Genomic DNA, 22,820 nt, shown 5'->3' on the forward strand with positions numbered 1-22,820 from the left:
CACTCTCACTCTCTCTCACACACATACTCACACACATAAACACACACACACACACACACACACACACACACACACACACACACACACACACACACACACACACACACACACACTGATAAGGCGGTTATCCAAGCTAAAACAGAAAACGGAATCAGTCCTAAAACCTAATAGCTAAAGTTTGACCGATGCCATATATTTCCTTGCCTCCGTGGACTCTCTGCCAGCGTGTTCCCAAACACGAGCCTGACATTTCCTCATCTACAACGCTTTTCTGAAAAGTTGCATTCAGTCTTTTACCCAGAAAGGTCTGGAGACGCACGCCAGGCCCTCGTCCACAAACTCAATCCATGTGTGCTGGTGTTTATAGAGCAGGGAAAAAGGGAGGCGCGGGGGTGATTGGGGGGGGGGAAGAGAGAGAGAGAGAGAGAGAGAGAGAGAGAGAGAGAGACAGAGAGAACAGGGCTGGTCTCGGCCATATTCCCAAAGGGAATGTAGAGCACAATAGTGTTTTTTCCCCTTCCTTTACCCCTCTACTGGTTGCAGCACACTCCCTACTTCCCCTCCTCCCTCCCTCCCTCCCTCTCTCTTTCCTTCTCTCTCTCTCTCTCTCTCTTCTTCCTCCTCCCCTTCTGTCTCAGACACACACATGCTCCCTCACTCCTCCCCTGTGTTCCTCCTTCACTGCCTCCCTCGCTAACCTCCACATTTGTTGCCTGTGTGTGAGCAGGGAATGGCCAACGCCATGGTGTCGGTACGGAGCTCCGACCTGGGGCCCTTGGGCTGGGACACCACGGTCACTAAACGCCAGCTCTTCCTACAGAAAGTCTCCTCCAAGCTGGGGCCCAACGCCAGGCTACAGGGCAAAGGGGCCAGGCCGGACAACAAGGGAGCCTCGGGGGCGAGCTGCAACGCCGGAGTCGCTCATCCTCCGAGCAGCAGCAGCGCGGCGGCGAGTGGACCCCCGGGACAGGGTGCCAGGATAACGACCCAAACGGATGGCTTTACGCCGGGGAAGGAAGCGCAGGGCGCAGGGGGTGAACCCAGAGCCAAACAAAGTCAAAATCAAGGTGAGTGAACTTCCTCTGTGTTTCTCTAGTCTACAGTACATGGACACATGGAGTACACACAGCACAGTCCAGAGTGTTACTTTAACTCTTGGGGTAAAACAGTCTCGGGGGTTAAATTGATACTTGATTTGGCCGTGGTGTGTACAGTACATACAGTACGTTAGTGGATGATCTAAGTATGGACAGGGAAAAGGTAAACACAAGCACTGCACACATGTCCACGCAGGCACATGGCACACACACACACACACACACACACACACACACACACACACACACACACACACACACACACACACACACACACAGTTAGTTTTCCTCTCCGCATGTCTCTCCACAGTTCTGTGTTGTTTTAGCCTGCTGGCTGGTATTCCCTTAGAGGTTTTTGCACTTCCTGAGTCTGCCAGTCACACACACACACACACATGTGCAACTTGTTTACCCTGAGACATAATGTCCGTGTGTACAGTTATGTATGCTCGCACTCGCTCTGCTTTTAGCGTCGATGAGAGAGAGTCGTCCGTCGTCTCTACAACACAGACTCAGGAAATGAGCAGGCTGACACTGCAAAGCTGGGAGTTAAAATGCCTTCCACATTCCTACGCACACACACACACACACACACTCTCTCTCTCTCAGCACACACCGCACTCGCTGTCGGTTTGCTATACTTTGTCACAACGAGCAAGCTGTTGACACACAGGCGTGTGTGTGTGTGTGTGTGTGTGTGTGTGTGTGTGTGTGTGTGCGTGCGTGTGCACTTGCAGCTGGTGAATTAAGTTCACTTTTTGTAGGAGACATTTTGGGCTGCAGAGTTGCACAAGTGGAAGCGTTCTCTCTCTCTCTTATGAACACATCTCTCTCTCTTATGAACACTGTGTGTGTGTGTGTGTGTGTGTGTGTGTGTGTGTGTGTGTGTGTGTGTGTGTGTGTGTGTGTGTGTGTGTGTGTGTGTGTGTGTGTGTGTGTGTGTGTGTGTGTGTGTGTGTGTGTGTGTGTGTGTGTGTGTGTGTGTGTGTGTGTGTGTGTGTGTGTGTGTGTGTCACAGAACATATGGGTGACCTGTTTTACTGTATCATGAGGTCTGGTCTCATTCTTTCCTGCCTGTCATTCCTCATTGTGTCGCTGTCTCCTCTTCTTTTCTTCCTCTTCCAGGGTCTCTCCCCCCCCCCCCCCCCCCCCCCCCCCCCCCTTTTAACCTCAGGGGATTCTCAGCCAGTCTTATCCTTTTAGCTCTTGAGAGTGTATAAATGGAACCAAATGGAGCTGTAGGGGTTCATTTGGTTACAATCGTACACTCTCAGAGTTACAAATCGATAAATGAACACTGAGGATGTGTGTGTGTGCGTGTGTGTGTGTGCGGATTGTCTCCGTCAGTATACGTGTCATGTTGTGTAACAGAGACGGCAGTGGCATCCTCATTTTGGTGTCACTTGCCTTTGCTGTGTGTGTGCGTGTGCGTGTGCGTGCGTGCGTGCGTGCGTGCATGCATAGCGTGACAGCATCACACACTGCACAGTCAGTGACGTTGATGAGACATTGTTGTCGCCCACTTAAACATGGTGTCCCCGTCTAGTGTCCAGTGACACCCGTAATTTACCTCGTGTGTGTGTGTGTGTGTGTGTGCGTGCGCTCGCACGTACGCACACATCCATGTGTGTAACACAAGCCCTCCGTAATCACCGAGTTGCAGTGTATGATTTGCATAGCAGAAAATGTGTGTTGCGGGACCACACAACTACGTGTGTTTGGCATGTGGTTGTGTGTGTGTGTGTGTGAGAGAGAGAGAGAGAAAGAGAACTGAGTGCAAGTCATCAGTAGGAAACCCAGATCTCTCTTCATAAAGGTCACATTCTGTTCCGACAATCGCCTGTTTGTGTTCTTCTCCACTGAGACACTGTAAAGACAGACAGTCAGCACTTGACCGTAGAGCCAGGTCACCATCAATGGCCGCCTTTGAGTGTGTGTGTGTGTGTGTGTGTGTGCTTGGCATCTGTGATGAGATATTCCTGATAGCAATAATCCAGTAGTCATTCCGGTCGGCCTCCCCCCAGTGCTAACTTCATTGAGTTTTCCCCGGTTCATTCATGTCTCGAAGTTATTAGATTTGTAGACCTACCATTGATGTCTGCATGTGTGTGAGAAATTAGTGTGCAGGACGTAAGGCTGTCATGACTCGGCTTCCATGACGTATAGAGTCCAGGTGACTCTGAGCACTGTGACCAACTGAAGCCACATGTGTTGTGTTGGCTTCAGTACTTATTGGTATTGGTGTAGTTTTATGATTTGATCACCAGAGGGCAGTGTGTGTGTCGAATTGGTGTGCCAAAAACACATGGGGTCTGTCATTTCTCTGACCCATTGCATGCATATGTACAGTCACACACCAGAAAAGAAACATCTTAAGAAATTCCATACAAAAACAAATGTTTATAGTAGTGAAAATGGCCGAACTATTTTTTTTTACTAGTGAAAATAGCACATCTACAAGCTCACAGAGCAACACCTTGTGAGATTGTAGATCTGCTATTTTCACTAGTTTGGGTCCTTGCAGGGACGGGGACATCAAATATGTCTTTTGGGTCACGGGCTAAAAGGTTTGGGAACCACTGCTCTAGAAGCTCATATATGAATAACGTGCAGAACTAAAGAACGACATTGGCATGAAGGTACACAGTCTCCTGCCCGCCTCCTAGGGGTGATTCCCTCTTGACCCGTGTTCCAATCCGGGTATTTAAACGACTGTAGCTGGGAAAGCTGCGAAGCTGACTCGATGACCACATAGCCTCAATCTGTCTGGAGATCTCCTGTCGCTGCCCTCAATTATCCCTCCAGCTACTATATGTATAAATAAAGTAAATACTGTCAGGAAAACAAAGACATGTGTATATATATATATACAGTATCTCTGCTGTCGGGAAGAAACCACCTAACTCCAAAATGTTCATTTTTCAGGAAATTAAGAAAACCTTTATATTTTGAAAACAAAGCAATACTGCCTCATCAAAGTTGCTGTTGTCACTTTATTATATATTGTCAATTACTTGCATGAGAGGGGGAGAGGTGGTGGAGTTAGTTGCTTTAGCAGACAGTTTGAGGGTCCAATGGAGTTGAGAGGTTTTGTCCGAACTCTTTTTACTACTTTCCATTGGTTCAATACAACACACAGACGTAAAGGGTGTTCAATAGCACTGATTTATGCAACAAAAGAAAAATCTAAAACCTCAAAAATGCAGTTAGGCGGTTTCCTCCCCACACCTATATAATAATAAGAATTCTCCTGCCTACTATGTCCATAGTTTTCTCTCTCTCTTCTCTCCTTCCCTTTCTCCCCTCACCCCCCCCCCCCTGCTCTCTCTTCTCTCCTTCCCTTTCTCTCACTCCCCCCCCCCCTGCTCTCTCTTCTCTCCTTCCCTTTCTCTCACTCTCCCCCCCCCCCCTCCTGCTCTCTCTTCTCTCCTTCCCTTTCTCTCACTCTCCCCCCCCCCCCCCCCCCCTGCTCTCTCACTCCCCCCCCCCCCCCCCCCCCTCCTGCTCTCTCTCGCTCGTGTTTTCATTGCTTTCACTGTCCGTCTCTTTTCCTCTCACGCTGCTACTTCCTACATTCATCCACTTGCACACGTGTATACACACACACACACATGTGCGTGCCCAGCCGCACACACACACACACACTGACACACACACACACACACACACACACACACGTTCCGTTTTATATGCAGTATGTCCCTGCGTTGGTGTGAAAAGGAAGGAGTCAGTCATATCTCTTTGGGGAGTTACAGTACTTCTCTAGCGTTCGGAAAGAATGCGTGTTTCAGTTTGTGTGCGTGCGTGTGTGCGTGTGCGTGCGTGCGTGCGAAGATGAGAAATAAGCCTGACTGAGTGTAGTATTCCCAATTGTACCGTATATTGGGCTACCGCTTGGCACAAACCTCATGGCACGCCCCCAAATATACAACACGACACGACACCACTGTATCACGGAGACTCCGTCTCACGAAGGTACCGCATATACAGTAGGTGTTTTGATCGCTTCCTTTTGAAAGGTATCCGTGTTTGTGTGTCTCCTGTTACATGACAAACTGTATGCTCCCCCTGAGGCCGGGGGGACATTTAACATGGTGCAAAGTCACTACTATTACTTCTACTCCACTACATCTCAGAGGCAAATATTGTACTTTTACTGCACTACTGAAAACTTTATAGTTACTATAGTTTACTTTGTAGATTTTGATTATTATGACAAAACAAAACATTAGTAGTATCATACAATAACATTTAAGGGTGATTAGCCATGCATTTTATCCATACAGTAACAACTTAAGCCCTATATACATTTTGGCCATTTGAAAATAGCCGATCTACAAGCTCACAATGCGTTGCGCCTTGTAGATCTGTTATTTTCAAAAGGCATTTATACATTTGAAAACTTCTACACAATTAGTACTTTTACTCTTAGTACTGTAAGTACATTTTGATGGCAATACTTTTGTACTCAATTACATTTTGACTTTTTCTTGTAACGGAGGATTTCTACATTGCAGTATTGGTACTTTTACTTATAATTGGTAAAAGTACTTTTACTTGTTGAGTGCAGTGCTGGCACTCCTCTAGATTGGAGGGTGCCAACTTACTGTGGAGAAGGAGGGGTGTTTGTTCATGTTTTTATTATGTTTGCTCTGTACTTATCTTAGGCTCTGTAAATTAAGTGTGTGAAAATATTTAGTAAGGTGGAAGAATTACTTGTAGGCCTTAGATAGCCGTGTGATTGAGTTAATTATGTACCACTTACTAACAATTTACTATTTAGGCATTTACAATTTAGGCATTTAACAGACACTCTTAATCCAGTGGTTCCTTTGGAGAAACTGACTTATCTCCTCCGTGATAACATGGAAGGGTTCACGAAGGTATGGGAACCAGTCTTAGATACAGTGGACCCTTCTAGACTGTGCTTCAATGTACCTTATTGAACGGTAGTGAATAACAAAGACTCTGGTGACCTGTAATGTACAATCATGTCGAGACTGTGGTGTACTCGTTTTGTTTTTGTTTTTTTTTGTTTTTCTGTGCATTGTAATGTCCGTATTGTGGTACTTGTTTGGTTGTTTTCCTATGTTGTGTTGAAAAAAGAAAAGTGTGGTTCTATATACATTGATTTGTGATTGAACAGTTGTGAAAATTCAGAGCCTCAATAAAAATAAATTGAAAAAGAAAAAAAAGGGATAGTTCAGATTTGACCCCTCTATCACATGGAACTATTCTTTGGGCGTAGGACACAAAAAACATAGTTCCATGTGATAGAGGGGTCAAAAATGAACGAAAGTTACACTAATATTTTAGAAATAGGTCAACAATACAAATGACGTTAGTTTTGTGGATTAATTTACTTTTAATGTGTGGCCCCCTGTGCCCCCCACAAAATGACCGGAACTACTTAATATTTCACCAAAACCAGAGCAGAACTCCCACCACCCAGGCAATCAATTAATACAGTTGCAACCACTATATTAATGGCAAAGTATTTTATACAGCTTAAGTTCAAAAAATCTGAACTATCCCTTTAAACAAATCATGGCAATACATCCCATACATAAAAAAGTAGCCTGGGCACCATTCCATTTCGTGGTTCATGAACCGGTCGGGAGCGGATGATATCGCTACGTCATGTTGTAGTATTGTTTTTTAGTCAATCTTCCAGAACTTCCTTTTCCCTCAAACCGATTTTTCTCAATAAAAGCTGCAGGCTACGAGTGCTTTTATTGTTGTTCTCCGATTTGAGGGAAAAGGAAGTTCCGTTTGATTGTTCCTGCCTGATGACTACAAAACAATACTACAACATGACGTAACGATATCATCCGTTCCAGATCGGTTCACACGGCACTTTTGGAACAGAGACCAGGCTTTCCTCCGAGGTGGAAAGCCTGGTGAGACGAGGTTACATAAAAAGTAGTTATACTAATTAGGGGATGGTTTAGAGCAGGATTGCTGCAGCTGAAGGGAGTTGCAGTCTGACTTGATGCTGTAAGAGATAACAGGGAGAACTGCAAGCCTGTAACGGTTCCTGTTTAGTATAGTTTTCAAGTGTTCATTTTGTTTTTGTGGAACATTTACTTTTGGCCATTTTTTTTAAAATTTTTGGGGTTTTTCAAGGTAAACAAAAGCCTAAAATGTACTTGTGGAACCTGTCTACTTCATGGAGCCTCCGACCGACGGCTGGCATTATCACAACATGTGAGTACTTTTTCCACCACTGAACATACCATTCACTGATGTCAGCTACATCACACACTGCATAGTGCACAGGTACGTCTTGTTCCTATCTCGTCAGCAACACACGAGTTAGATACAATGCACGCACGCACGCACGCACGCACGCACGCACACACACACACACAAGCCCTTGAATGCGCTTATTCTCTCCCTCTTCACAATTTCTGGTCCATCGGAACAATATTGGCAACATTTCTCATTTCTCAGAGCAGACTTTTAAGGGATAATATCAACCAGAAACATTAAGCGAGTAATATAATATATATACAGTATATATAACATTGTCTGTGTAAATAATTGTGCTGCAGATATTTTTGTGTGGAATTGCTGCTAAACAGAACACTGTTTAACTGTGCAGCGGGCTCACATGTCTAGATCTACTGGTCTAGATCAAATTGAACTCCATGGGCAGTAAAATTAATTTGGGTACTCACGTTTTTTATTAAACCATTCGAAAGACGATAGTCGCTTCAGTCACAAACATGTGAAAGGTCTCGACCCACCCTCATGCTCTCGACACACCCTCATGCTCTCGACACACCCTCATGCTCTCGACACACCCTCATGCTGCTAGTCGGTGTTAATTTTGTTGACTAAAATAGATTTTGATATTTAGTCGACTAAGACTAGACTAAGACGAAACGATTTCAGAAGACTAAAATAGGACAAATGGCGTGTTATTCAAAAGACTTAAGACTAAATCAGAATTTGCTGTCAAAATTAAGACTTAAGACTAAAAGACTAAGATTTTGATATTTAGTCGACTTAAGACTAGACTAAGACTAAACTATTTCAGGTGACTAAAATAGGACTAAAGCTAAATGGCGTGTTATTCGAAAGTCTAAGACTGAATCAAAATCTGCTGTAAAAATTAACACTGCTGCTACAGTAGTCAGTACACCATGACCTTCACCTGGAGTTTAGAGAGAGAGAGAGAGAGAGAGAGAGAGAGGGTTCAATGAGTGGGGAATAAGTGATGACACTACAGTGTACATATTGAACTGATTCAGCAGTTCTAAAATCACTATTTGCCATTGAAGGTCAGCATGATGTCAGCATTACTAGCTGTTCTCTGGATGCGTTTCAGAATATACCTCCATGCATTCCTATTATATAATAAGAATACACGTTCAACATTACTAGCTGTTCTCTGCATGCGTTTCAGAATAATGTACCATGCTGCAATCCTATTATATAATAAGAATACACGTTCAACATTACTAGCTGTTCTCTGCATGCGTTTCAGAATAATGTTCCATGCAATCCTATTATATAATAAGAATACACGTTCAACATTACTAGCTGTTCTCTGCATGCGTTTCAGAATAATGTACCATGCAATCCTATTATATAATAAGAATACACGTTCAACATTACTAGCTGTTCTCTGCATGCGTTTCAGAATATACCATGCAATCCTATTATATAATAAGAATACACGTTCAACATTACTAGCTGTTCTCTGCATGCGTTTCAGAATATACCATGCAATCCTATTATATAATAAGAATACACGTTCAACATTACTAGCTGTTCTCTGCATGCGTTTCAGAATATACCATGCAATCCTATTATATAATAAGAATACACGTTCAACATTACTAGCTGTTCTCTGCATGCGTTTCAGAATATACCATGCAATCCTATTATATAATAAGAATACACGTTCAACATTACTAGCTGTTCTCTGCATGCGTTTCAGAATAATGTTCCATGCTGCAATCCTATTATATAATAAGAATACACGTTCAACTGTCGGTGAAAGCAGACATGTTGAAACAGGACCGTCACTCTTTGAGAGTGAAAGTAATAAAAAATACAGTAAATCAATAAGATAATGATTATGTTCAGTGGTTGAATATATTTGTACGGTCGAAGATGAAGGTTTACTCAGTAATATAAGTACTGGAGTTCAAGAAATACTGAAGTATTCAAGTACATGCTTTTAAGACTTACTCAATGAATATATGAATGAATGTATAGCCTATGAATAGGTATCCTTAACAACTTTAGCACAAGCCTTATGATCATGTTTGTACAATGTCTAATTTGACACTCGGACACATACAGTATAGACAGCATCTAGTGCACAGTTTGAATAAAAGCATGGACGGTAAAGGTACAGTAAATATAATGATAAGTAGTGCAATAAAGTCATCAGTCATTTGCATTGTCAACTCTCCATGTGCAACCTGTCTTGTCACTGTTCTTCTCGTACTGAGCTGTCTTGTCACTGTTCTTCTCGTACTGAGCTGTATAGCTTTTAAATTTGAATCCCAAACACAAGTACCCATTAAGCCTGATTTATACTTGGTTGCGTGCCGGTGTCCTACGCCAAAAATAGCCACCGCGAGCTTGTAGAACGGCTATTTTCGTTGTGACACCTGCACGCAACCATCTATAAATCGGGCTTTAACAACACGCCCAGTGTGGTTTTTCATTCAAGTATATGCTCTAATAACAACTGCATGCCTCGAGTGTGTAGTTACTGTTACAACATCTTCACTGGGGTTTTGTTACCAAAGCTTTTCCTAACCCGGTGACGCTTTTGTTAGAGGATCAGCGCACTAAGACCACTTTTGTGCAGTAGTTGAAAACGTATCTGTCCAAAGTGTCCATGCTGTAATGAAAACTATTAGGCGTGGCCGTGGCGTCTCAGCGACAAAGAGGGATGGGAGCTGAAATGGAGATTAGCAACACCGTCATCATGATCATTCTTATGAGTGCCCTCGAGATCTGAGACGCCACTGGCCTCTGTAGCTCATTGGCAGTGGTGGAATGTAACTAAGTACATTTACTTAAGTACAGTACTTAAGTACAACGTTGAGGTATTTTTGCTTTACTTGAGCATTTCCAAATTCCAGCAATTTTACTTCTACTCCTCTACATCTCAGATGCAAATATTATACTTTTACTCCACTACATTTATTTGAAAACTTGAGTTACTACTAGTTACTTTGTAGATTTGTATTATTATGACAAAACATACAGTAACCACTTCAGCCCTATAATACATTTCAAGCTCCCAATGCGTTGCATCTATTTTCAAAAGATCTTTTTAACATTTTGAACTTGTGAACGTGAAATGGGACATTCTGCACAATGAGTACTTCAAGTATATTTTGACACCAATACCTTTACTCAATTACATTTAGAATTCCGGACTTTTACTTGTTGTAACGGAGTATTTCTAAATTGCAGTATTGATACTTTTACTTAAGTAAAACATTTGAGTACTTTTTCCACCATTTGGTACTGCGGTTTATTCATAGTCAGTCGTGTATTCCTGCTCAGAAGAACATCTGTAAATGTGAGTAGCCCGCAGCTTCCTCTTGGTGGGCAGGGAAGTCTCCAGAGCAGAAGGCAGGGATGCCACTATAAATCTGAGCTTCCCAGTGATCATCATTCCTCCATGAAAGGTTCAGGACAGACATGAGAAGTCGTGTGTACGTTCCATCAAGACGATCCTGTACTGTAGCTCTTATATTCATTGCCCTGGCATGTTTTACCACCGTACAGAAGGCTACTTCTGGATCCACACAGGCTTTGTTCAAATATGATCTTGGTTTGCTCTTGAGATGTCTGACTGGCATATTAGATGTAACTTACGGTATTACAAACACTTCTATGTAGAAGCCATACATAAACTCTGCACATACTTAGTGCTGTCTTAACACACAGGTTTAGGACAACGGAAAGTGCTCTTCAAACCACCCGTAATGCGAATCCGTTTGATAAAAGAATGCGCTCCTGAGACGTGAGACCTGAGTTGGAGCTGCCTCGGCTTGAAGCATGTTGCAGGACATTCAATTCTACACAAATCTCTGTGATTGTAATTTATCCCATAATCAGCAGTGTCAAGTGAGGCTGTGTTGGTCGCGGAGTGGTTGACAGATCGTCAGATACTGGATACACAAAACAACCCTCTGTATCTAATATAAATGTATTCCAAGGCAGCACGCCTTGCATTTCCATAAGGCAAGATGTCACTCCAGGGCATAATGGATTATGGATAATAGATCTCTAAAAGGCAATGAATGGCACCTGGTACACTGATTGGTTTAAGTTGCGTAACGCCCAAACCACACCTATGCATAATGTAATGGGTAGCGGAGGTGTTTAAAGGATTTAGGCTGTGGCATAAGATAGCCAATATAATGGGTGAACGCCTCTTACACAATACTAAATCCCCAAATTGAGGAAATTGTGCCCCTGACGCAAGATAGGGCCCATTGTATATGTAATGTATATATAATTACAGTAGGAACCATGCACACGGCACTTTCAAAGCTTGTTCCTGCTGCTGCAACGTTGAGGGACTTAAACCAAAGAAATGTACTATTGTATGTGTGAAAGTGTGACACTTCCAGCTCCTGTGATTTAGTTTGGGTAATGTCCGATTCAACCCAAGCTGCTCAATGTGTGAATGGACCGGGATCAGGTGATAGTCTGGTGAATTTACATTGAATGGACCGGGATCAGGTGATAGTCTGGTGAATTTGCATTGAATGGACCGGGATCAGGGGATAGTCTGGTGAATTTACATTGAATGGACCAGGATCAGGTGATAGTCTGGTGAATTTACATTGAGCGATTCAGGTGTGTTGGTGATTTGAAGAGGGAGATCATTGAAAAACAGTTAATTCATTCGACTTTTTCATCAGCATTTGAGTTGGAAATATTCATTGACTCGAACTTCCTTAGTCAATGAAAAGTGAAACACAAGCAACACCTCATTGTAATGTAGATTCAAAACGAGATGCAACATTTCAGATGCTCGCTGTGCTTTCAAATGAACATGAATTGTACTCCCCCTCTGTATATATGCTCTGTACATCCTTTTTTGTTTTTAAAATTAGTTTTTGGCTTTTCTGCCTTTTATTGATAGTTTCAGGAAAGAGGGAGGGAGAGACATGCAGCAAAGGTCGTCATGAGCGGGACTCGAACATGCGACACACTGTCAGGCTGGAGCCTATATGTGGCATGCGCCTGGACCGCTAGGCCAGTGGGCGCCCCTTCTCTTTTCATCTTTAATATAAATCCTATAATGGTTTGAATGATCTGCATGCATCGCAGTTTGTTCTTTGCGTCACTGGGATGACTGCATGTCAAGCAGTTCAATTCCTATAAGCATTTTTCCACATTTTATTTTCACATCTGTTATGTTCTGTAGAAGAAAATTAATCACATTCGATCCTTGGATCTCCTTCACGCTGTTAAGTGGCAGTAGCTGACGTGTTTGCCGAACCACCCAGATGCCGCCCCACGCCTAATCAAACAGACTTACAGTTATGTAAGAAGTCATCGGACTCGGAGAGTCTCCTGTGCTACAGTACATAATGATATGAAAGGGAGACGCCGGACAGTGACCCGACCTGACTCTCTCTGAGTCTTTCACATATAAACTCAGAGTGGAATGGACTGACTTGTGCTCTGAACTGATCACTTGAACTCTCTGCACTTTATTTTATTCACTATTCTTTGCACTGTCTTGTCCTGTTTTGCACTTGTCCTAATGTTGTAACTGCACTCTGCTGTCCACCAAACAAAATTCCTAACATGTTTACATGTCATGGCAATAAAGTCTTCTGATTCTGAAAAAAGAGGCTATTGACATATACAGTATATGACTATAATTTAATTAAATATATACAGCATATTATGCTGTATATATTTAATCCTGAGGATATATTTGGCTCTTCACCAGAGCATGTGAGACAGTGAGAAGCAGAGACGTGCAGAGAGCGTCAGAGAGGCAGGGGCTGAAATCCAGTAAGAGGGCACTTTTGGACAAAAATAGCAAACAACATAGCAGATCTACAAGCTCACAACGCTTCGCGCTGCGACGCGTTGAGAGCTTGTAGATCAGCTATGTTCGGGCGCAACCCAGTACTCTTTAGCTAGTGGAGATGCGGTGTAACAACATGGATTTCTAAACAAATGTGTTCAACGCAAAATACTGTGTTCAAGTTCAGGAGACTTCGGGGGGGGGGAAAGCAATTCTCCTGAATGCTGCCTTCCGGCATGGCATGGAAAGGAGTGGCATTTTGCATTTATTTCACCGTAGTAAATGCTGCATTCATGGTCTGGTTAAGGGCAGTTGTTTTACAGACGGGTAAAAGGGCAGGGGCTGAAGCCCCCTTTGATGTCTATGTGTGCAGGTCCCTGGTGAGTAGGACATTCTGTATATTCACACAGATAATTTCCTCGCAATGAGTCAACTCCTCTCCTCTCTCTCTCTCTCTCCCGGCGTCTCACCCAGGTATTCCAAAGCCCCGCGCCGCGTCTGGGCTGGCCGCCCCAGGCTGCATGACCTCCAACCCCAAATCATCATCAGTCAGCCAGCCGTCGGCAGCGGGGTCGGGCGGCCGACCTGCTGCGGCAGCCGTCCTGTCCAAACTTCCCGTCAAGGGATTACCCACAAGCCTCAGCTCCTCGTCGCTGGGAAGCAGCGCCAGTGAGATCAGCGGAGCGGCGGTTACTACCAAAGGTGAGGTGACACTGTGTGTGTGTGTGTGTGTGTGTGTGTGTGTGTGTGTGTGTGTGTGTGTGTGTGTGTGTGTGTGTGTGTGTGTGTGTGTGTGTGTGTGTGTGTGTGTGTGTGTGTGTGTGTGTGTGTGTGTGTGTGTGTGTGTGTGTGCGCTTGTGTGTGTGTGTGCGCTTGTGTGTGTGTGTGCGCTTGTACAGTAAATGTTCCTCAGAATTCAGTTCATCCTCAGAATCATCTTCCCACAAGAAATGTGTCTCTGTCCATAAGATCAGTGCGAGGGATTTACCCATGCATGGAGTGAACACACACACGCACACACACACACACACACGCACGCACACGCACACACACACACACACACACACACACACACACACACACACACACACACACACACACACACACACACACACACACACACACACACACACACACACAGTCAAATCATCAGAGGAGGTTTTCATTGGTGTGGTTTTCCTGTGGTGACTGACTTCCTTCTCTTTCCGTTACTGATTCTTTGTCGTTCACACACACACACACACACACACACACACACACACACACACACACACACACACACACACACACACACACACACACACACACACACACACACACACACACAGAGACCTGGCTCACACGTACACCACCAAATGCACAGACTCACATGAACAGGCAATCTCTTGTCTCTCTGACACACGATCATACAATGAAGGTATGCACATATTCACAAATATGCTTGCACACGCACACACATTGTAATTCAAATGAAGTTGGTCTCTCTCTCTCTCTCTCTCTCTCTCTCTCTCTCTCTCTCTCTCTCTCTCTCTCTCTCTCTCTCTCTGTGACTCAGACGTCAGACTCAGTGTGTGTGTGCTTTCTTCCTCTACAGAGGTCAAAGAGCACATCTGGCCAGTGGCCAGGCTTACCTCAGAAAAGCATTTTGTCTGTCTGTCTGTCTGGTGACCTGGCCCTTGTTTAAAGCTAGCCGATGACTTCCAGGTTTTAGACCATATCTCAAAGGGTAGAGATATGCTACTGTAGCTGTACTGTGTGTGTGTGTGTGTGTGTGTGTGTGTGTGTGTGTGTGTGTGTGTGTGTGTGTGTGTGTGTGTGTGTGTGTGTGTGTGTGTGTGTGTGTGTGTGTGTGTGTGTGTGTGTGTGTGTGTGTGTGTGTGTGTGTGTGTGTGTGTGTGTGTGTGTGTGCACGTGCGCGTGCGTAGCAACAACATAATTAATGTAATAATAGTTAGTCAACAGTAACTCATGATCGTAACATTGATTGATGGGTGGATGTCATGATGTTATTGGTCTGTTCAAGCTTATGTAAGTGCTCTTCATATAATGTTGTTTTGCAGGACAACATCATGATTGGAGTTTGATATAAGAAATGGATTTCTTCGTATTATTTATTTGTTTTGTTAAAAGGTGCTGCACAATATGCCTTGGAATGTGACCTAAAAAGGGTTAACCACATGGCTGTTTAAGGTGATTTGTAGAGGGTGGACAAGGCAAAGCGGCCAAGTATAGCGCCCCGGGGGGAGTCCAGTCAACAAAGTATGTAGGGTTTTTTTTAAGTGGTTTGAAAGGGAATGTTTCATTTTATCTCGGCTAACTCTATTAGCGCTGGACTGGTCTCCATGGAAACGTGTAGTGTCACATGGTCTGCACTTCCTGACCTTCCCCGTAGAAAGGAAGCTGCTTTGTGACAAACACCAGTGTATTGTCATAATGCAATTACTTTGAACCCTCGGCCACACACGCGACCATTGACTCACTGTTCAATGGAGCGCTTTGTGGCACCGAGACGCTTTGTGGCACCGAGACGAGGGGCGGCCAAGCAAGCAGGAGGAAATGAAAGAATTGTGTACAAAGGCTCGCGCAAAATAGTATTGTAAATGTATATCAGGAATATATATGACAAAAAATATGTGAATCTCAAGCCATAAAAAAACATTTTCATGTAGATGGGCGTTGAATCGCGGTCATTTAATTATCTCTGAGGATTTAATCGCTGTAATGCAGGTGTCACAATGAGAATTATATGTTTTGCTTGTGCTTTTTCTACACAGAGTGTATTAATTGAACTCTGAAAGTGTGAGAGCATTTAAAATGTAAGAATCTGAATTTGACTGTGTGTGCAGGTAGGTTCTGAGTACAGACTGTGTGTGCAGGTAGGGTCTGAGTACAGACTGTGTGTGCAGGTAGGGTCTGAGTACAGACTGTGTGTGCAGGTATGGCCTGAGTACAGACTGTGTGTGCAGGTAGGGTCTGAGCTTGTACAGACTGTGTGTGCAGGTAGGGCCTGAGCTTGTACAGACTGTGTGTGCAGGTAGGGTCTGAGTACAGACTGTGTGTGCAGGTAGGGTCTGAGTACAGACTGTGTGTGCAGGTAGGGCCTGAGTACAGACTGTGTGTGCAGGTAGGGTCTGAGTACAGACTGTGTGTGCAGGTAGGGTCTGAGTACAGACTGTGTGTGCAGGTAGGGTCTGAGTACAGACTGTGTGCAGGTAGGGTCTGAGTACAGACTGTGTGCAGGTAGGGCCTGAGTACAGACTGTGTGTGCAGGTAGGGTCTGAGTACAGACTGTGTGTGCAGGTAGGGTCTGAGTACAGACTGTGTGCAGGTAGGGTCTGAGTACAGACTGTGTGTGCAGGTAGGGTCTGAGTACAGACTGTGTGTGCAGGTAGGGTCTAAGTACAGACTGTGTGCAGGTAGGGCCTGAGTACAGACTGAGGGGTGTGTCAGCCGTTATGTACAGCATGGCAGCCATACTTATGCATTCCACTGTGTCTGCATTTGGTCTGCCTGTGTTTTAAATTCAGGAGGTCAACAACAACAACAACACATCGACATTACCCTTTTTCAAATGTCAGCCACTAGATGCTCGACCTGCCTGCGGTGGGTCTCGCGTCTTAACGCCACGCTGTGTCGCAGTGCGATCCGAGTGAGACACACACACTCACACTTTATCTTTGCCCACTGACCGTGTGTTTTCCGCGCCGGGCAGATTGTGTTGTTGTTTCTCCGTGAATGTCATGTATCCACTGTACTGTGTACAGTATATTCTCGGGGCATCACAGAAAAGGAAACCAGGGAGCTGGGTTGAAAACACGGGTGGGTTCGGTGACGTATCGCGGCTGCGGAGCACGCTTCTGCACGCTCCGCATGTGTCGTAGTCTATGACTTGCTCAACTGAACTGCGCATGAAGTGTGTGCTCACAACTTGTTATCGGCTCAAATGTATATGTAGATGAAGTGGTAATAACTGTGAAGGCCTCCCATTATGAGTATGCTACTGTGACAAACATCATAGCCCAGTCTTTGCCAAGGATGCTAAAATAAGACTGAATAGACATTGAACTTGTGTGCCAAAATGACGGGTTCACAGTCACACTGACATTTCTAGCGCACATTGACAGCTTAAAACAGAAGGAGAAATGACAAACATTTTTTGTTTAAGTGTGGAACAGAACTATTAACTGCTCCATCTCTCTCTCTCTTTCTCTCTCTCACACACACACACACACACACACACACACACACACACACACACACACACACACACATGCATGAGTGTGGTTGTTACATATAGTTTCTGATGACTGGGTTGTTATGGTAACCCGATTACGTCTGAGAATCCGAGTTCCCATGGTGATCGTTTCGTTCTTTATTACTCTCCGTTAAAGTCCTCACATGCATGCACAGTCGCGCACCCACACATACACACATGCTTTTTTATCCATCCATCCATCCATCCATCCATCCATCCATCCATCCATCCATCTTCAACCGCTTATCCGTAGTCTGGTCACGGGGGCAACAGCTCCACCAGAGAGCTCCAGACTTCCCTCTCCAGAGCAACATTGGTAACATACTTCTTGGGGATCCCGAGGCGTTCCAAATCCCAGTGAGTCGATGTAATCCCTCCATCTGGTCCTTGGTCTGCCCCGTGGTCTCCTCCCAGTGGGACGTGCATCGAGGACCTCCCTAGGGAGACGCTCGAGAGGCATCCCAATCGGATGCCCGAACCACCTAAGCTGTCTCCTTTCCAGGCGAGGAAGCAGCGACTCTAATCCGAGTCAGCGTGCAGTAGAATGCTTCAGTCTTTGTCAGCGTGCAGTAGAATGTCAGCGTGCAGTAGAATGCTTCAGTCTTTGTCAGCGTGCAGTAGAATGTCAGCGTGCAGTAGAATGTCAGCGTGCAGTAGAATGCTTCAGTCTTTGTCAGCGTGCAGTAGAATGTCAGCGTGCAGTAGAATGTCAGCGTGCAGTAGAATGCTTCAGTCTTTGTCAGCGTGCAGTAGAATGTCAGCGTGCAGTAGAATGCTTCAGTCTTTGGATGCATTCAAATGCACCTTCAATGCATGCATACTGTATATTTACAGGCCTACTGTAACTGTATTTCCATCTATCTTATCTGCTTCTCTCTCCTTTTCTCTCATCGTCTTCTTTCCAACATGTTCACAGACACTAACAGACCTCCTCTCCTCTCCACACATAACATACAGTTATCCTTTCGTAACTCGAGAGTATACAAATGTAACCAAATGGACCAGTGTCGCTCCATTTGGTTACATTAGGATTAGTACACTCTCAGAGCTCCATTCACATTGAGGGTTTTACTGTGTACAGTAGGGCTACTAAATACTAAGTAAAGTACAAATACTTGTACTTTCCACCACTGCTCTAGTCGCTCACGCTGTACATACCGACTTTCTTTTTTCGCTCGACATTAAATATATTGCGACGCAATGCAAGCTTGTTGAAGATTCTCTATTCCGTGCTTAAGGTTTCTCCACAATACGGATGTTGGGGTTTTTAGTAGCTACTGTAATTTCACCCTTTTAGTATCATCCTAATCATTGCTGGAGTGAAAATGTATTTCCAAATGGAGCTTAGGTATATGTAGATCTGGCTTATATATTAAATTATATATTCCTTGCTTTTTTATATTGCAAATTTGCAATACAAAAAAATAAGCAATATCGTTGGTGTACGGTTGGATAAACCCACTCATGTCCCTAAAACCACAGGGTCTCAGCGTGGAGTAATGGACTCATGTATTGCAACAGGAGAGAGAGAGAGAGATACCATCTCTTTACATGGTGCCTTAATTAGCTCACGCCCCCTCGCCTCATGAAGGCCACAGGCTTCCATCTGCGATATAGCTTCCCCCATTGGTGGAAACACTGATAACTGTTCCCCCATTGGTGGAAACACTGATAACTGCACCAGATGGATTACACTGTTTACACTGGGCCACTCTCAAAGACATTTCTAATCGCCATCCCACTGATTACAATCAAAGGAAAATTACGTATTCCCCCTGGTACTGTGTGTGTGTGTGTGTGTGTGTGTGTGTGTGTGTGTGTGTGTGTGTGTGTGTGTGTGTGTGTGTGTGTGTGTGTGTGTGTGTGTGTGTGTGTGTGTGTGTGTGTGTGTGTGTGTGTGTGTGTGTGTGTGTGTGTGTGTGTGTGTGTGTGTGTGTGTGTGTGTGTGTGTGTGTGTGTGTGTGTGTGTGTGTGTGTGTGTGTGTGTGTGTGTGTTTTTTACGGTGTTTAATGAGAGCAATTAGTGCAAATTACCTCTGCGAGCATGCAGAGTAGATTGAACCCCCAGTCCAACATAATTTTTTTGTGTTTTTAGAGTGCAGCTTTTCGTTCCGTTGTACTCCTACTACACACAATGGATTCTATTTTCAAATTCTCTGCAGTTTCTGCTTTCGGCTTAAGGCTTTCCATTCTTGTTTTTGTAGCTGTTTTCAGTAAATCTGTATATATGGTGATAGTTGGAACATAATTGTTCTGTGCACCAGTGCAATTATTTAGCTCTTATTTTCCCCCTCTCCGGACCCCTGAAAGTGAAAAGGAGCCTGTTAGCCCAGTTTGATCCCGGGCTCCCCCAGACGTGAAGTGTCATTGAGCAAGACTCTGAAACCTTAATTGCTCCCGATGTGCAGGTTGGTGCCTTGCATGGTTTCCTCTGCCATCGGTGTATGAATGTGTGTGAATGGGTGAACGTAATCTATTTAAAGCGCTTTGGATAAAAGTGCTATAAAAATGCACCATTTACCATTTTACCATTTATTCCCTTGTAGGACATCTGTGCTTGAAAAACTCTTTTAACTGGAATTTGCATCCCTAAATTGGCATATACAGTATTGTTCTTTTAAAACATCTCCCGTCGTCATCTCCACCCCCAGACTCGACCACTCCGGGAGCCCCGGCAGGCGGACCTAAACCAGAAGAGAGACCCAACAGAAGCACCACTATGGGCAGTGCCGTTGCAGCCTCCGCTAAGGTCCCAGGGATGAGGAGCAGAGCTCTGTCGCTGCAGAGCAGGAGCACCGCCACAGGTGAGGCCTGAACCATGAAAGCCTGATTTATGCTCAGCCATGCGACAGTGTGTCCTGCACCAAAATGGTAGATCTACAAGCTCACAACGCGTTACGTTGTGAACTCGCACTGGTACACGGGCGTATGGCGGAGAATACACGATGCATCTCCCTTTCTTTTCCTTGCTCTCTCTCTGTCTCTCTCTCCCCCTTTCTCTTCCTCTCTCTCTCTCCCTCTACCCCCCCCCCCCCCCCCCCCTCCTTCTCTTTGTCTGCAGTGTTTTCAATTCAGGAGGTCAACACACAGACATTACCCTTTTTCAAATGTCAGCCATAATGTGGTAATAACTGTAATGGCTTTCCCTCTTCCTGCCTCCTTTTTCCCTCTCTCTCTCTCTCTCTGTTACTCTTCTCTCTCTCTCTCCCTCCCTCCAACTCTCTCTCTCTCTCTCTCTCTCTCTCTCTCTCTCTCTCTCTCTCTCTCTCTCTCTCTCTCTCTCTGTTACTCTTCTCTCTCTCTCTCTCTCTGTCTCTCTCTCTCTCTCTCTCTCTCTCTCTCTCTCTCTCTCTCTTTCTCACCATTAAGCCATCATCATAGCCTTCTGAAAACCATGACTCCTGACGCTCACCACACTTCTACATGAAACACTGTCTGGGTTTATACGTAGGTTTAAGATTAAGCAGAAAGCCTGTAATCAGCACTGAGTTAATCCTATACCGAGCTGAATTAGTGGATGTCAATAGAATTAGGAACTCAAGCTTTTAATCATGTCACCGTTAGCAGGTCGTTAATCAGTCAGTATTTTTGAATAACTAAATAGAAGTGGATTTGTATAAAAGTGGTTCTGGGTGAAAAATGTTTCATACTGTAGGTGTTTATGTTTCTTTCTAACAGTGGGTTAAATGATCTTATGATGATGTTAAATACCATATGCTGTTATGTTAGTATAGGATTTAAATGATCTTATGATGATGTTAAATACCATATGCTGTTATGTTAGTGTAGGATCTAAATTATCTTATGATGATGTTAAATATCATATGCTGTTATGTTAGTATAGGATTTAAATATGATGTTAAATACCATATGCTGTTATGTTAGTATAGGATTTCCACATTTAAGAGCCCATGACTCAAACTACTAAGACATAAAATGTTGGGGAACTTTAGAAACCTAGAAAGATAAAAGTAGCCGCACACACACACAGCTTAGATGCAATCGTTTATTGAAACATAAAAGCTATGCTGCCATCATCAGGGTTGATCTCTCTAGATCAAGATGCCCTGAAGCAAGCAGCTTTATTGCTGAAACATTTTTCCTATTAGCTATGGGTGTGCGAGTACTTATATATATATATTTAGTGTGGTTGCCTAACAGGGAAACCACAGTCCATTGCCTGACTTTATTGTTATTTATAGAGAGTAAGCCCAAAAAGGTTTTCCTATTTATTATTCCGCCGCCTGTGACCTCATGTGGGTCAATACATCATCATCATCATGATGCCCATATATGGAGCAACAACACTTGCAATTTCCCAGAATTGCACCTTTCTAGTTACTTTACCAAGCAGAGTGCGCAAGTACTGCGATCGCCTGGGTATGTATGTATGTCTGGGTATGTATGTCAGTGTCCTCTCTTGTTTAAGACCGTAGCCCAATCAGGGACCAGCATCTCTGGCAACGTCATTATTAACAGGCTGAGGGACCAGTATTCCTGGTGATGCCATGCCAGTGGTGATGTCATTGGCATCGCCAGTGGTGATGCCAGTGGTGATGTCATTGGCATCGCCAGTGGTGATGCCAGTGGTGAGTAGCCTGGCTAATAAGCCAGACCGAATCAGCCGTTGGCACAAAAAAAAATTGCCTGCCGGCGGATTACGGTCTGGAAAGGCTCAATTGTACGGCCATTTCCTACACCAGAGAACTGGTGTGGCCAATCGGGACACGGTATGCAATATGGGCGGGCTTTGGTACAGTGACGTTCAATGCTTGAGACCTTTGACTGACAGTAGCTCTGACCAATTGCGTCAAAGAGAAAATGTTTGAACCCGCCCCCCGGGAAACAAGATCCATACACAGCATCTCCAGACTCAAATACCACACGACAGTGTGATTTGAGTCTGGCTTATTAGCCAGGCTAAGTGGTGAGCGCACCTCATCATGACATCGCTACTTCAATCCCAATAGGATTAAAGATTGAAACTTGATTTGGTTACGTCACCTTCCTTCAAGACGCAAGTTGGCACCTCGACAGAGTGCATTTCTATAGTCTATGCCTTATCAGGTGTGTTTCACCTATTATGATGGAACTTGTCTACTTTTACACTCCATTTTATGGATGTCTTTAAGGCACAACACTAATGTTATTGCACACATCCTCCTCTGATGTGCTCAGTAGTATTGGTAATGTTTGGCACAATAAACCTGTGAACAATTGCATTCCACTCTGAAAGCTTGTGTGCACGCAAGTTGTGAGTTTGATGCCAAAGGTGTGAAGAACTTTGCAACTCCCTCTCTTAAACCTTCTCCACGTAACGGTTAGGAATCGATACTGTCAGCCCTTCGCTTAGCAGTGTAACAGCCTTCTCCTGTGGATCACTGACAGAATAACACCTTCGCTTAGCAGTGTAACAGCCTTCTCCTGTGGATCA

The 22,820-nt window shown here is 44.3% G+C and overlaps 1 protein-coding gene across 1 annotated transcript in view; it reads left to right on the top strand.

Moving 5' to 3' along the window:
- LOC306922195 (uncharacterized protein) overlaps positions 1-22,820 on the top strand; it is a gene marked incomplete at its 3' end in the record, with an annotated part of 87,831 nt that overhangs the window by 33,529 nt on the left and 31,482 nt on the right. Inside the window, exons 4-6 of the mRNA XM_079499591.1 lie at positions 821-1,067; positions 13,606-13,833; positions 20,038-20,190. Of these exons, the coding sequence (XP_079355717.1) occupies positions 821-1,067; positions 13,606-13,833; positions 20,038-20,190 (628 nt within the window). The remainder of the gene's footprint in view (positions 1-820; positions 1,068-13,605; positions 13,834-20,037; positions 20,191-22,820) is intronic.

Source organism: Electrona antarctica, assembly GCF_951216825.1.
Source record: "Electrona antarctica genome assembly, chromosome: 4".
In the NCBI taxonomy this organism is placed as follows: domain Eukaryota; kingdom Metazoa; phylum Chordata; class Actinopteri; order Myctophiformes; family Myctophidae; genus Electrona; species Electrona antarctica.